The 15,558-nt window shown below is 43.9% G+C and overlaps 1 protein-coding gene across 2 annotated transcripts in view; it reads right to left on the bottom strand.

Moving 5' to 3' along the window:
- FIG4 (FIG4 phosphoinositide 5-phosphatase) overlaps positions 1-15,558 on the bottom strand; it is a 161,612-nt gene that overhangs the window by 70,277 nt on the left and 75,777 nt on the right. For both annotated transcript variants that reach the window (XM_045009546.1, XM_045009547.1), the window contains exon 16: positions 3,807-3,945. In XM_045009546.1, coding sequence (XP_044865481.1) covers positions 3,807-3,945 — 139 coding nt within the window. The remainder of the gene's footprint in view (positions 1-3,806; positions 3,946-15,558) is intronic.

Genomic DNA, 15,558 nt, shown 5'->3' with positions numbered 1-15,558 from the left:
CTGGTTAACATCTTTCTGGACTTTTTTTGTTGTTAAATAATGTTAACATTAAGATTTTAAAATCTGAAGAGGGTATGGCGTGTGGAGATCAGCAATAATATTTATCAATAAATATTTGGAAAACTTTGACATTTGCAAAGTTTTGTGAAAAATACAAAATAAGCTGTCTTCCTGACAGGAGCGTTGATATTCTTAAAAAGACACTGACAGGAGATTGATTCTTAGATCTGTATGATTAACAGAGTGCTTCATTACTGGAATATTTAACAACAAAGATAAAGTGCTCTAGCCACTCTCACTGTATGAAAATCGATAACCTACTGGAAAACAAAATGAAGCATAAATGAAGCTTGCTTTTTCTTTCAGCTATTCATATTTACATGTTTCCATCTTTTCCTCATATTTAATTTTTTTTCTAAATTATACTGACACCACTCCTGGAAGGAAAAAAAATAGTTATTTTTATGGCTTTTATTTGAGACACCATGTGCTCCTAAATATTAAAGATCAGATCCTACCTAGGCTAATTAAGTGATCAGCAGCAGACACACTGGGAGTTCTGCTACCCAGATCCCTGTCGTATACGTTTTTATACCACGCTTATTCAGTAGTATCTGAGAGCCTTCCAGGTGTGCACTAAGCAACCTGAACACATCCATCACATGCTGTTTGTTTTCTCATCCTCTCCCCTGAAGCAGAAGTGTGTGCAGTGAAGTATCTTGTGTTGTTCTTTTTTTCTCTCTCTCTCTTAAAAAATATAAATATACCTTTTATATGTTAGAGAAGGAACAGTCAAAGAAGTTTGCCTTGCACTTGTAGCGGAAAGCGGCAAGGTTTGTGACAGTCATCAGTTCCTCCACAGTCCCAGACTGCACTCGGAGAAAATTCTGTCTCCTGGACAGACAAGCTTTACTTTTATTTTTGAGAGTTCCATTGCACCAGAGAAGCATAATTGTTGGCCACGGTCTTTTAGGTATCAGAGCACCAGGCCATATAGTGCTTTGAAGATAAGGACAAAAGACCTTGAACATGATTCAAAATTCTATGGTAAGACAATATAAAGACCTGAAGACTATGCTCATGGTAGTCTGTGTTGCTGAGGAGATGAACTGCAGTGTTATGAACTAGCTGGAATTTCCTAAGTGCTAAAGCCCTCATGACCAGGCACACTGCATTGGGACATTCATTTGAGAAATCACCTTTGCAACACATTAGTTGAATTCACTTTGCCACACAGCATTACACAGAAATGTTCAGGATAAGTGGACAATAAAGTGAAGAAAGATGTTGCACATATTTTATGCACCCAGACTAACTGGAGATTGGCTACATCATTCATATCAGCCGAGCAGCCAATTATTTTAGTTTATTGTTCATTTATTGTGTGATGTTGTGATTGACTAACATGTCATGTCATATATAATCATTATATGTTAAATAAGAGTTAATTCACAGGAGTATAGAGGTATAAGACTGATCAATATTTAGAGGAACCATGTATTAGATATAAGTAAAACAAGCTGAAATGCACGAACCTGTAGGCTAAGGCCCACAAGATTTTAGATTAGCTATTTTAGGCCATGGAGATAAGAAATGCTAACGTAAGTAAGTGACAGAAGAATAACCCGATGCCCTAAGATTACAGGAAAAGATGTACCAATGGGTGATATTGTGAAAAATTAACAGTAAGAATAATGTTTTGCTTACAAGATACCCGGTAATCTAACACATGCCCTAACTGCAGGGTGCACTATGTGCAGAAATGCTAATGAGGTATAGTCAGCAGCAAAGAATCCTGTGGCACCTTATAGACTAACAGACGTTTTGCAGCATGAGCTTTCGTGGGTGAATACCCACTTCTTCGGATGCACACCCACGAAAGCTCATGCTGCAAAACGTCTGTTAGTCTATAAGGTGTCACAGGATTCTTTGCTGCTTCTACAGAACCAGACTAACACGGCTACCCCTCTGATACTTGAGGTATAGTCAGAATCCCATTATAAAAGAGTGCCTAGATTAGGAAAATTGAGCTCTCTCTCTAGGAAACTCCAGCAGGAACCATTCCTCTACTGATAATCAAGCCATGAGTAACCCATCAGACCATAACACTATTGTTAAAGATGAGAGTATAACTATATTTGTAACTTGTGCATAGTTCTGTACAGAATTTCTATATGCTTGGGTATTCATAACTAATTGTAATTTTAATAAAACTTGTAAAAAAGACTAAACCTTGTACTTGTGAATGGATGTGTGGTCACTACCCTTGATCTTTATGTGTTCCTAGAGACTTTAAATCTGAAGCAAGTAGCAGAGGTGACTTTCACTCTGTTAACCTTTAACTGTAGCCAAACCCACAGTGGTGTAATACAACATTACAAAATTCATTTTAAATAAAATAGAAGGCTACAACAAGCATAAAAAACTCTCAAGAGACAATGCCAGGGAATGTTGTGAAGGCCCAAAGTATAACTGGGTTTAAAAAAGAATTAAGTTCATGAAGGATAGGTCCATCAATGGCTATTAGCCAAGATGGTTAGGGATGCAACTTCATGCTCTAGGTGTCCCTAAACCTCTGACTATCAGAAGCTGGATGAGAGGAGATGGATCACTTGATAATTGCTCTGTTCTATTCACTTCCTCTGAAGCATCTGGCACCAGCCACTGTCAAAACGACAGGATACTGAGACAGATGCACAATTGGTCTGACTGAGTATGGCCATTATTATGTTCTTAGGTAATGCTGCTTATGAAAACAGATGAAATACAATAGAAAAAGGTAATTTAGAAACAGTTCTTTTGGATGCAGGATGACCTGATTCGTAACATTAAGATGAAACAAGTAGCTATATGGATATTTTAAGGGACCTGAATCTTCTCTAGAAAAAAATCTAAAGCAGAATTTCAAATCCAACAGCTGAAGTGACCAAGTCCGTACAAGGATGGACAAGTAGGCAGGATCAAAATAACCTTGGAACAGCTAACAAAAATCAGGTGAAGCACCAGTAGCAGCTTTGAAAGGGCCTCTGTAGAAAGTTTCCAATACCATCTGTTCTTGTAAAGTTAGTATAATGTAGAGAGGAGGTCAGTCATTACAATTCGAAACAGAGTCATTCAATATGCTGAAGTTATCATCCTCTAAAATCATCTCTCATATCAAGTACTTTGGCTTTATTATTGCTTATAAACTACAATGCACAAATGGGATGACAGATAAAACTGGACTCATACAATCTTCAAATTGGACTAGATTGGGATGGGGTCTGGAGGTGGGTAAGAAATAGAAATGTACATTTCTTGGTCTACATTTTTCTGAGCATGCACTCCTGAAAATTGGTTGTGTCCCAGTAAAAACTGAATGCTAATCACAGTATTTCTAATACATTGCTATGTCAATAAATATGACTGGCTGAAATTGAAAAGAAATACTTTATAGCCTGCAGATTAATGAAATGCTGGTAACTGGACTTCAATAAAATAGCAGATATTTCACACTGCAAGCTTCATTCATATGAAATTCCAGCTTTTTAATTTGTCCTTTTTCCACCAGATGGACGCATTTCATTAAAACAAAATGTCAGACCTTTCATAAAAGAAGATTATCATAATTAATGCTTTTACAAATGTTTAAAATATGGCAATGATGTATTTGTTTCAAATAACCCACATTTGCAAGGCAGAGTAATTTACCTGCTTATTTTGCAAAGCGAAATGTATTTGAGACAGTTGTTCAAAATCAATGTAAAAGTTCTTAAATTTTGGAATTTTGTTATGAAAGTGAGTGATAATAGGGAACTACAAAATACCTTCGCCTTGTCTGTGAAAGACTCATAGTGTTCTTGTGATGCAAGTAAAAATCTATAGGTAGTTCCCAAAGATGAGGTTTTCCTTCTGCAGGCTGGAATACTCCCAAAAATAGGTTAATTGAGTCTTGCCTGTCAGCATCTGTAAAAGAAGATGTTCTGATTATGCTCTCAAAAGTATGATGGAGGCAGTAGTAACAACACCATGGTTATGAAATCTACACTTAAAGCAAGACTAAAATCCTACTGTTTTACCCTTCAGGGCTTGAATTTAAACTTTCCAGAGGATAACTGACATTTTAAAGTATTAATATGTTTAGTAACTTTTGCAGCAGAATAGTTTTAAAGTGCTTCCTTTTTAGATAGATATTTTGACTTATTTTCTTAACATTTCTTATGATTCTTCAGTCTAAACAATAGTCCCTATAAACTTTATACTTCACGCACAACCACCTTCCAATAACAATGAAGACATTTGAACTTTTAAAGCTACATACAAAAAAATTTGCTCCGTTTGTTTGGAATAACCAGAGTTTCCATCACAACTAGCTAATACAATGGCTCAGATACATCAGCTAATACCAGAGATGCCAGCTTTACTCTGAGGCTTTTTAGGACACTTATGAAAAAAATTAGGGAGGAATTAAGGAGGCTGCTTGGAGCAGCACCAAGTGTCAAAGGTGCAAAACCAAACACAGATAATGCATCTGGGGAGATTCTTGCATGCTGTGCATTTCAGATGCACTTTTGTGCATATTACAGTAATAATAGTGGTACAAGCTGAAATAACATTTAGTAACACTAATAGCCATGACTAGATGCGACTACGGTATTGGCCATATTCTCACTCATTTGCAAGCACTTCTGAAACCTTTTTGCATGCTTTTTTGGTATATTTGGCTCATTTTGTCAATGGGGTGCTCAATTCGCCACCCAAACCCCAGGCAGTGTGCTGCATTTTAACTGCCCCAGTGGACCCTGCTGGACTGTATTAATGGATTAGAGATGGTATTAATGCACTAGAAAGCAATCCATAGAATTTGGCTTGAGTGGTGAATCCAGCACCTCAACCCACTCAAAAACCCCACAGCTTGCCACCTATCAGAATGACCTTCACTTCACAGTCTGTGCATGTGCCACAGAGACAGGGCTGCCCCCAGAAATTTCTCTCATGGTATACTGTGATGTCATCCTGCCCCTCGAGGTGAGAGGTGGGGTGTTGGGTCACCAGGTCCCTCTGGGAGGGATAGGTGTCAGGTAGCCAGGTGCTTGAGTGGAATGGAGTGTCTGGTTGGTCTGAAAGACGCATTTGGTGAATTTTGTAGAGCATGGAACAGAGTTGTTGGGGTGGGGAGGAGAGGAAATAGAGGTGAAGGGGGCTGCTTGGTGAGGTGGGGGGAATGGAGATGAGGAAATAAAGGGTAGATGCCTACTGTCAGCTGATCTCAGGGAGATGAAGGACTAATATCAGGTGCAGGTGGCACTGGGGTTGATGGAGATACTTACTGGTATTCCAGGCAGCTGCTTAGCCTGGCCCAGACCCAGAGCCATCTGGCTGGGACAGAGTCAGGTACCATTGGCTGTGCTGAGGGAAAAGGCACAGGGGGCAAGTGCACCCCACTCATTATACTCTATTGGTGCTCTTGGCCCAGCACTCTGCTCACTGTGGCAGTGGTGCAAGCAACGGCCATGTGTTTGGGCCCTGTGCAGGTGCACTGGCCTGAGACAGGCTCCCCCTCCCAGGGAATCTCTCTGATGCAACCAAGGAGCCAACCTGTAAGCCTCCCCTAGCGTTACTGCCAAAATGGTATACATTATACATGGCTGGGCTGTGGGCAACTCACACAGGGCACTGGGTGGTGGTGAAAAATGCCCTTGTAGCCATGGCAATGTGTTCATTGGATTTGAGTGGTGAGTGACAGACATAATCCTTCCATTTTTAAATATAATTGCAAAATGTGTAGATTTAAGCCTGATTTAGTAATTTCATAATTACATTTAAAAATCAGGATGACTTTGGAAAATTAGGGAGGGTTGGCATCTCCGTAAACACCATTTTAGATAAAACATGAAAATGAAAAATTTTGTTCATTAAAATTTTCCAAATACCTTAACTCTCATTCACTAACCGGTTGCTGAGGAAGGAAAGCAGACTATGTTGCGGAGAGTACAGGGGTGCGGTATGGAGGTGAGGTCAAACTCTGGGATGGCAAGTGGTTATGTAGGGGGAAACAGGGAGGCATTAGCAGGCATGTATAGGGGGCCTTTGGGAAGAGTAAAAGGCTTGTGTGCAGGGGGCTTTGGACAGGAGGACAACAACTATGCATGGAGGGTATTGCTCAGAGGCACTGGCACTTGAAGGACTCCCTGTACTACTGCCTCCAATCCCCAGCATACTGAGGCATTACTGGTGTGGAACAGTTCAAGAGCCAGTGCTTCAGCAGATACACTTTGCTCTCTCAGAACCGCTGCCTGAGCTCTTCAGCACACAAAGCAGCACCAAGGGAACCAAGTGTCTCCGCAATGGAGCAAAGTTACCCCATGACTGATGCCTTGGTGCACCATGGGGCACACAGCAGTGGTGGAAAAATCCATCAAGTGCTGATGCCTCAGCCTGGACCTTCAGGAAACCCACACAGCACCAATCAACTCCTCAGTGAAAACTCAGCTACTCATCTGGCTTCCTACACTCTCAATAGGCTTGCTCCCTTCCCTGCAACATGGAACATCTTCATAGAGAGTCAAGAGGCTTGCAAGTGGCTGTGAAAAGGAGTGTGTGTGTGTGTGTGTGTTGAACAGAGGTTTGTGGAAATTTGGCGGAGGCAGGGTTGTGGAGAGGCACAGGACTTTAAAGGGTATTGGTGGTGCTCAGGAGGAGGTGAGTGGAGATTGGAGGCTTGTATGAAGACTAACAAAAAAGCAGAGGGGAGAACTCTACTCTGATGAGCCACAGGTGCATCTCCTCTCTCCTCTGCTTTCATATATTAATCCATTATAAAGCCAGAAGGGACCACTTGTTTAACTAGCCTTACCCCGTGTATAAAAAGGGCCACAAGACTTCCCTGAATTAATGCCTTTGAACTGGAGTATACCTTTTAGGAAAAACATCCAATCTTGATTTAAAGATTGCCAGTGATGAAGAATCCACCGCAACCCTAAGTAAGTTGTTCCAATGACTAATTACCTTTCCAGTCTGAATTTGTCCAGCTTCAGCCTCCAGCCATTGGATTGTGTTTTACCTTTGCCTGCTAGACCGAAGAGCTCATTATCAAATTTCTATTCCCCATGTAGGTATTTCTAGACTCTGATCAAGACATCCCTTAACCTTCTCTTTATTAAGATCAACAGACTGAGCTCCTTGAGTCTCTCATTATAAATAGGCTTGGAGGGATTACACTTTTATCAGTAAGTGTCAGTAAATGTTGATTTCACCGTACACACACAAACCAATGGAAAAAGTATTTCCATCAATCATTGAAATTTACGGATAGGCAAAGGAAAATGCTGCTTGGGAACAGAGTTTGATTTAAGAATATTTACTTTGTGTATTGTGGCATGCAATGTTGACAATTTATGTTGTAATGGTTACAAAGCTTTAACTTTTTGAATTTCAATGTCTTCTGTCGTTAAAGAATTATTGTCTGACACCCACCCATAATTTCCCACAAATGTGCATTGCTTAGACAAACAGATATTATCCATCAAAATTTAAAAAAATAAAAATCAAATTCAGCCAAGCCTATCTTATAAGGTGTGTTTTCCAATCCTTTAATCATTCTTGCGGCCCTCATCTGAACCCTCACCAATTTACCAACATCCTCCTTCACCCACCAGCCCCACTTTTTCCCCCACATTTTGAAATAAACCTGGATGATAAAAATTTTTTTACTGTAAATAAAGAAGGGCAGAGTTAAACTCCAAATGCAGGAGCACATGCTATACAGGACTCATTCATTCTTGTTGTTCAGCTGGTAGTATGAATAAAAGTGCTAAATAAACCCCCCAAACCTTTATTATACAGAAAGATGAGGGCTCTAAAACAAAACATGACTTTGTAAGAGCAATGGCTTACACATCTTTAATGCATTTTTTTTTTTAAAAACCTCTATATAAAGATTTTTTTTTTTTTTTTTTTTACACACAATCATTTTTTTATACATCAGGAATTGCAAGCATTTTGAAACTAATTGTTGTCTTGTTTCAGTGTAATTTATTTAACTAACTCAGCATCTTACTATTTAAATGAAAGATGATAAAATACAATTTATTATGTTCTACTGAAAAGCTGTTTTGGAACTTATAATTCACTAAGTAATATTTGCCTATGACAAATCTCTAAATTGCCAACAGCAACTGTACTCTAAAGGGACTATATAGTTTTCTTCAGTAACAGAAAAATGACAGTGTTAAAAGGTTGTAATGCATCAGGGTTCTAGCTTTCTTTCTGTACTTATAAGCATAAGCATGCAATTGTGTGTTAAATTTAACAAAAGGTGAAGAATGGTTATCAATGGATTTCTCGCTCTCATTTTATCCCTAAATTCAGTCTGAAACCAGATTTCAAATATAATCTGAAAGATCTTCTACAGATAACTCTTCAGACCAGTGAAGGGCCAAACACCAGAAATTTTAATGAACTGGGAAGAAGTGATCCCCCAATATTTTAAGGCTGTATAATTTTATGCCAATTTTGGATCATCGTATACATGCAAGGTTTTGTCTTCCTTTGAAATATTGGCCATTAGAGAAACAGGATACCGGGCTTTATGGACCAACTTCCTGACCTGGTATGGGAAATCGTGCATAAAAAAAAAAAAGTATTGCTTTTGGTACAAATCAGTATAAAGTGGAGCACAGATGAAAGTACAAACAGCTTTTTTCCCCTTTAACGTTATCACTAGTTGCTGAAATTATGTACAGGAGGTAGGAAGATCCTGCACAGATTTTCAAAAGATACTATATACTGTACGTGTGTTCTAGCACATTTTTTAAGCTGTTAGAAAAAAAACAACAACCAGGAGCTGAAGGGGCTACTTGATTGAATTAGTCTAAAATCTAGTGCTCTCAATCTGTGTTTCCAACTGAATTTATGACAAATTACTAAATCATGACAGATTCAGCAGAACTGGGACTGTAACATCACAGGACTAAAAAAGAGCACAGCAATTAGTTTGCTTTCTGTGATAGACCCAGGCCAGTTGGGTACAGCAGAATAGCAGAAGGCAGATATACTGGCCACTGGATTAACAGTTTTCTGTTCCCTGACTGACCAGAGCAGGGGCTGCTCCAGGCTAATGAGAACACCTGACTCTAATTAAGCTGTAAAGAGTCAGGTGAGGACATTCAGTTAATGTGACCACCTGACTCTAATTAAGGCCCTGCTGATACTATAAAAAGGGCTCACTCCAGTCAGGCAGGGGAGTCAGGGAGCCAGAGGAGAGGAAGTGTGGCTGAAGGGCTGGTTACTGAAGACACCCTCAAACCATTGTTAAAGGAGCTCTAAGGTAAGGGTGAAGAAGGGAGAAGCAGGAGAGCTGTGGGGAAGTGGCCCAGGGAAATGTAGCAACTCTGGCAGTGAAAGGTTGGCTGCTAACAACTGCTACCATTAGGGTCCCTGGGCTAGAGCCCGGAGTAGAGGGCGGGCCCGGGTTCCCCCCAACCCACCACTACAGGAACATCTCCTAGAAGGGGAAGACAGGTCCCTGTCAGGACAGGAGGCTGAACAGAGACTGTGGGAGTTCTCTCACCAACCTCTTTGCAGGCCTATGATGAAAAGGGCTCAATAGACTGTAACCCTGGCCCTAGAGATAGAAGGGCTACGTGGAGGGTCACAGTGAGCCACTGAGGCTAGAAGCGCAGGACGCACGGCAGCAAGGTCAGAGCTCTGCCACATTTCATATAACATTATAAGATAGTTATAACATATAATCATATAAATCATATAGTCATATAAACATATAATCATACAAATCATATAAACATATAATCATACATGTTGTAACACTAACATTTAAGTCTATAGTGCCACATAACTTTCTGTATGAAAAGCATAAAAAAAAATATCTAGAAAAAAAAAGAGTTACCTATCTTTTGTAACTGTTGTTCGAGATGTGTTGCTCACGTCCATTCCATTCTAGGTGTGCGCGTGCCCACGTGCACGGTCATCGAAGACGTTTGCCTTAGGGGTATCCATAGGGCCAGCCGTGGCGCCCCCTTGGGTGCAGTGCTCATGCTTCGGTATATCAAGAACTGCCGGCCCTATGCCTTCTCAGTTCCTTTTTGCTAGCAACTCCAACAGAGGGGTAGGAGGGTGGGTAATGGAATGGACATGAGCAACATCTCGAAGAACAACAGTTATGAAAGGTAGGCAACCGTTTTTTCTTCTTCGAGTGCTTCCTCATGTCGATTCCATTCTAGGTGACTCACAAGCAGTATCAATGGGGGTGGGCTCGGAGTTTATGATCTTGCAGCACTGCTCTGCCAAAGCCAGCATCGTCTTGAGCTTGCAAGATAAGCACATAATGAGACACAAAGGTGTGGAGAGACAGCCAGGTAGCGGCCTGATAGATCTCTTGGGTTGGTACCTGTGCCAGGAAGGCCACTGATGACACTTGTGCCCTAGTCAACTGTGCCATCATGATAGCCAGCAGAGGCACCTTCGCCAACTTACAGCAGTAGTGGATGCAGGTCATGATTCAGGACGAAATCTTCTGAGCAGACAATGTGCGACCTTTCATTCTATTGGCCACCGCAACGTACAACTGCTTTGACTTAAAGAACAGCTTTGTTCTATCTATTGTGACAAGATTCCTCCTCTGCCTTGGTGGGTCCTGCACTTATTGGTGGATTTGCTTGCCTCGTAAATTCACAGCAGCCCACAGTTTGGCCACTTTTGCTAGTGGCTCAAACTTGCCATTCACTCAGTTAACCTCATCACTGGCCAGCATGGGGAAAAGGAGAACAATCCCTGCAGTCTCTGCTGACCCACCTAGTGGCTCGGGGGACAGGCCAGGGACCTTCCCCTCTGGTGGGACCCACAATCCAGGTCAACTCCTCTTGTATCAAATACGGAGTTGGGAGGATGTGGGGGGGAACCCAGGCCTGCCCTCTACTCCGGGTTCCAGCCCAGGGACCTGTGGATTGCAGCTGTCTACAGTGTTTCCTGTAACAGCTGCGTGACAGCTACAACTCCCTGGGCTACTTCCCCATTGCCTCCTCCATACACCACCTTTATCCTCACCGCAGGACCTTCCTCCTGATGACTCTTGTACTCCTCAGTCCTCCAGCAGTACGCCTTCTCACTCTCAGGTCCTTGTGTGCCTCTTGCTCCCAGCTCCTTGCACGCACCTCACTAACTGAAGTGAGGTCCTTTTAAAACCAGGTGCCCTGATTAGCCTGCCTGTCCTAACTGAGTCTAGTCATTTCTTAATTGGCTCCAGGTGCTCTAATTAGCCTGCCTGCCATAATTAGTTCCAGCAACTTCCTGATTGTTCTGGAACAGCCCATTGTCTTACTCAGGGAAAAGGGACGAGCTTAATCTGGGGTTAATGTATCTATCTTCTATCACTCTTCTGTAGCCATCTGGCCTGACCCTGTCACACTATGTAGAAGCCCAGCGCCCTCCTGACATCCAGGAGTGTAGCCTGTGCTCCTCATCTGACCCATGAGGCTTTGGAAGAAGACGAGTAAGTACATGTCCTAGCCAGTATGAAACTAGGAAACTACCTGGGACAGAAATGCTGGGTGTGGACGCAGCTGGACCTTATCCTTATAGAAGACCATATAGGGCAGCTCTGAAGTACACGCCCTGATCTCATGTTCCCTGTGGGCTGACGTTATCACGACCAGGAACGAAAACTTCCAGGAGAGAGTAGGAAGCCAGAGGCTCAAAGGGAGGCCCCAGGAGCCTCGACAGCACAAGATTCAGGTCCCGGAGGGTGGAGGGGAGACAGGGAATCCCAGACATGTGGGTAGAGATGCTCCTGACCTTTCAAAAATTGTGCTGTCATGTCGTGAGTGAAGATCAACCTGCCTTGGAATGGAGGATGGAAAGCCGAGATAGCAGCCAGGTGGAACTTGATCAATGAAAGGGACAAACCTTGGAGTCTGAGGTGCATCAGATAATCCAGGATCTCCTGCAGCAGGGCCTGATCAGCCCAAATATGCTGTTTCGAGGCCCTGCACATGAACCTCCCATTTGGCCAGGGAAGGTGCTCTGCTGGAGGGTTTCCTGCTAACCAGCAAGACCTGCTGAACACAGGCCGAGCATGCTCGTTCATCTGTGCTTAGCCATGTAGTAGCTAAACCGTCAACTGCAGCACCGCCAGGTTCAGGTGCAAAAAGGCTGCTATAGTTCTGGGACAGCAGATCAGGCCAGAGGGGCAGCTACAGAAAGGCTCAGTAATGTGCTGAACCAGTGCTGGTGAGGCCACGTGGGAGCTATTCAGATAATTCTCGCCCTCTCTTGGTTGATCTTCACAAGGATCCTGTAAATCAAATGGTACTGGCGGGAAGGCACAGGTCAGCGCTCCCGACCATGAAAAGAGAAAGGCATCTGGCAGAGAGCCCCTGTCCACCCCACGGATCAAACACAACATGCAGCATTAACAGGTCTGCCTGGATGCGAACAAGTCCACCTGGGGAGTCCCCCAGTTCTGGAAGATTATGCTGATCGCCTTTGGATGGAGCGACCACTCGTCGCGAGACAAGAAAGTCCTGCTGAGGTAATCTGCCAAGACATTCCTGGTTCCAGGCAGGTGCACAGCTATCAGATGAATGGCATGCCACACACAACTCCCAAAGGCAGAGAGCTTCTTGACAAAGGGCCAAAGACCTTGCACCCCCCTGCCTGTTGATTAAATACATTGCGGTGGTATCGTCAGTCAGGACCTGCACTACTTTGCCCTTCAGATGGAGCAAGAAGGCCTGGCAGGTCAGGTGAACTGCTCTGAGCTCCCTGATGTTGATGTGGAGGGCCAGATTGTTCTGCAACCAGTGGCCTTGGGTGCTCAGGTGGGCTCCCCAGCCCAGGTCCAAAGTATTGGAGACCAGGGTCAGCGACGGGGATGGGGTCACAAAGGGGACTCCCTCCAACACCGACCCAGGGTCCAACCACCAATCCAGGGATGCCCTGTTGTAGTCTGGCATGCTCACTACCCAGTGTAGGTCATGCCTGTTGGGGATATAGACTGACGCCAGCCATGCTTACAGAGGCAGGAGATGGAGCCAAGCATGGTTGACCATGTATGTACACGTGGCCATGGGGCCCAACAGCCGCAGGCAGATGTGAGCCATGGTGAGCACGTGGTTCTTTACATGGGAGATCAGGTCCAATATGGCCTGAAAACACGCTTCCAGAAGGAAGGCTCTGGCTTGCGTGGAGTCGAGAACTGCCTAATGAACTCTATTCGCTGGACCGTCGTTAAGGTGGATTTTTTCTCTTGTTTATTAACAAGCCCAGGTCGTGGCATATGGAATGCACCAAATCGAGGCTCCTCTGCACTTGCTCCCAGGCCTGCCATTGATGAGCCAGTCGTTGATATACGGGAAGACCTGAACCCGTCGATATCTCAGGTAAGTAGCCAAGGGTGCCATACATTTTGTAAAAACCCTTGGTGCCGATGAGAGCCCAAAGGGCAGTGCTGTGAATTTAAAATTGCATCCGCCCACTATGAAATGGAGGAAATATCTGTTCTTCAGGTCAAGGGTGGCGTACCAGTCTCCCAGATCCAGGGAGGGGATGATGGAGGCCAGGGAGACCATGCGAAACTTCAACTTTCTGAGAAGCTTGTTGAGGTGACACCGGTCCAGAATGGGTCTGAGGCACCCCTTTGCTTTCGGAATTAGGAAGTAGCAGGAATAGAAACCTTTTCCCTTCACGTCCCGAGGGACCTCCTCCACAGCCCCCAGGTGCGGGAGGGTCTCGACCTCATGGACGAGGAATTGCTCATGAGAAGAGTCCCTGAAGAGGGATGGGGAAGAGAGGGGGTGAGAAGGAGAGGCAGCCAAAAATTGCAGTTTATAGCCCTGAGATACTATGTCCAGCTGAACGGTAGGGATGAAAATGCTCGAGGAAAGAACAAGGTAGATCTGGGGAATTGACTGGGCATTGCTCCCGAATGCACGTTCAAAATGAGTACTTCACGACCACCACCGACGCGACCATCCTAGCTGCCAAGTCTGCTGCATCCTATACCATCTGGAGAGAGCACCTGCCCGCGGTAGCGCCCTCCTCCACCAGGGTGCTGAATTCCTGGGCCAGACCCTGAGAGAGGGTCTCCTTGAACTTATGGCAGGAGTCCGAAGAGGGCCTGATGGTTCGCCACCTGGAATTGCAGGCGGTCTGTACAGTCTTTTGGCCTTCTTATTTTTGGAGGTTGATCTAGTGTGCCCCTGCTTGACCTGGCTGCAGAGCCAACCAGTAAGCTTGGGGTGGGCGTGTATAAAAGGTACTCGAACCCCTTGATTGGGATGAAGTACTTCTTTTCTGCCCTTGGTCGATGCCATCAGAAGTTTGGGTCCCCTACTGCTCCCGGGAGTCGGTGGTGGATCCTTTAAGGGGCTAAGGGCCCGGATGGGGGTGCGACATCAGTGTGGCTTTAGAGTGGCAGGGCAGTCTGAACTGGGTCCTTTGCCCAATGCCCCAGGGCCTGTCTTGCCCGGTGCCGGGGAGCTGTGATTCTTCATTTTCTTTCTGGGGACCGGTGGCAGGGAACAGTGGCTGGAAAGAACCCATTACTGGGGGTGTATACACTGAGGTACTAGGCAAGTCTTGGTGGAATGGCTCGGAAGCCGGATGAAGAGCAGCCTCCATGAGGAGAGCCCAAAACTGAATATCCTGCTCTAAGTCTTGGGTCAAAAATTTGTACAAATACGACACTTGTCCTTCACATGTTATTCCCCCCAAGCACTTGAGGCAGTTGCTGTGAGGGTCGCTTACGGGCACAAGGCTGTTACAGTCCATGCAGGGCTTAAAGCCTGGACACCAGGGCATGCCCTACCCAGGGCGAAGTCCTCGCTGAGATTCTAACTACACTAACTACTATAAACAACTATTTACAAGGCCCTAAGGCTCAAAGTCAGAAGAGACGAAACTGCTAGCTCTTGCTATGCAAGGAAAGGCACTTGACTAACCACCATGGGCGGTAAGAAGGAACTGAGAAGGCGTAGGGCTGGTGGTATCTGACATACAGATGCATGAGAACCGCACTCAAGGCGGGGGCACCACAGCTGGCCTTACAGATTCCACTAAGGCAAAAGTCTCAGATGACCACGCATGTGGATGTGTGCACACCTAGAATGGAATCAACATGAGCAAGCACTTGAAGAAGAACATGCTCTTCCAACTTTTCTGCCAACAGTTAAAAGGAAAAAAATGGTGGAATTCAAATAGTCAGAATGCCCAGAGAGCTTGTCAAGGGCATGCTTAAATGATTGCTCATATTCATTGTTTTTAAAAGTATTAGAAGGATGTAACTTTATTACAATATATTAAGCAGAAGTAGAAGCATCTGCTGCAGTAAAAGAGCTGAGTTCCAACTTCCTTTATGATCCTCTACTTTTTCTCATGCTCATAACGGTCTCAAAAAAATTCAACATACAAGGAATTTGTTTATGCTTGGTCTCTGCCTAAAAGTGAATTTTTATTTACTATTTTTTTAAATTACAGCAAATTCAACTGAGCCTTTTTTGAGTTTTATTCTCACTTTTGCCACTGATCTGCCTTAATACTTTGGAAACATTGTTTACGTCTCAG

This window comes from Mauremys mutica, chromosome 3, assembly GCF_020497125.1.
Source record: "Mauremys mutica isolate MM-2020 ecotype Southern chromosome 3, ASM2049712v1, whole genome shotgun sequence".
Classification (NCBI taxonomy): Eukaryota; Metazoa; Chordata; order Testudines; family Geoemydidae; genus Mauremys; species Mauremys mutica.
This window is presented reverse-complemented; position numbering and strand designations above follow the sequence as displayed.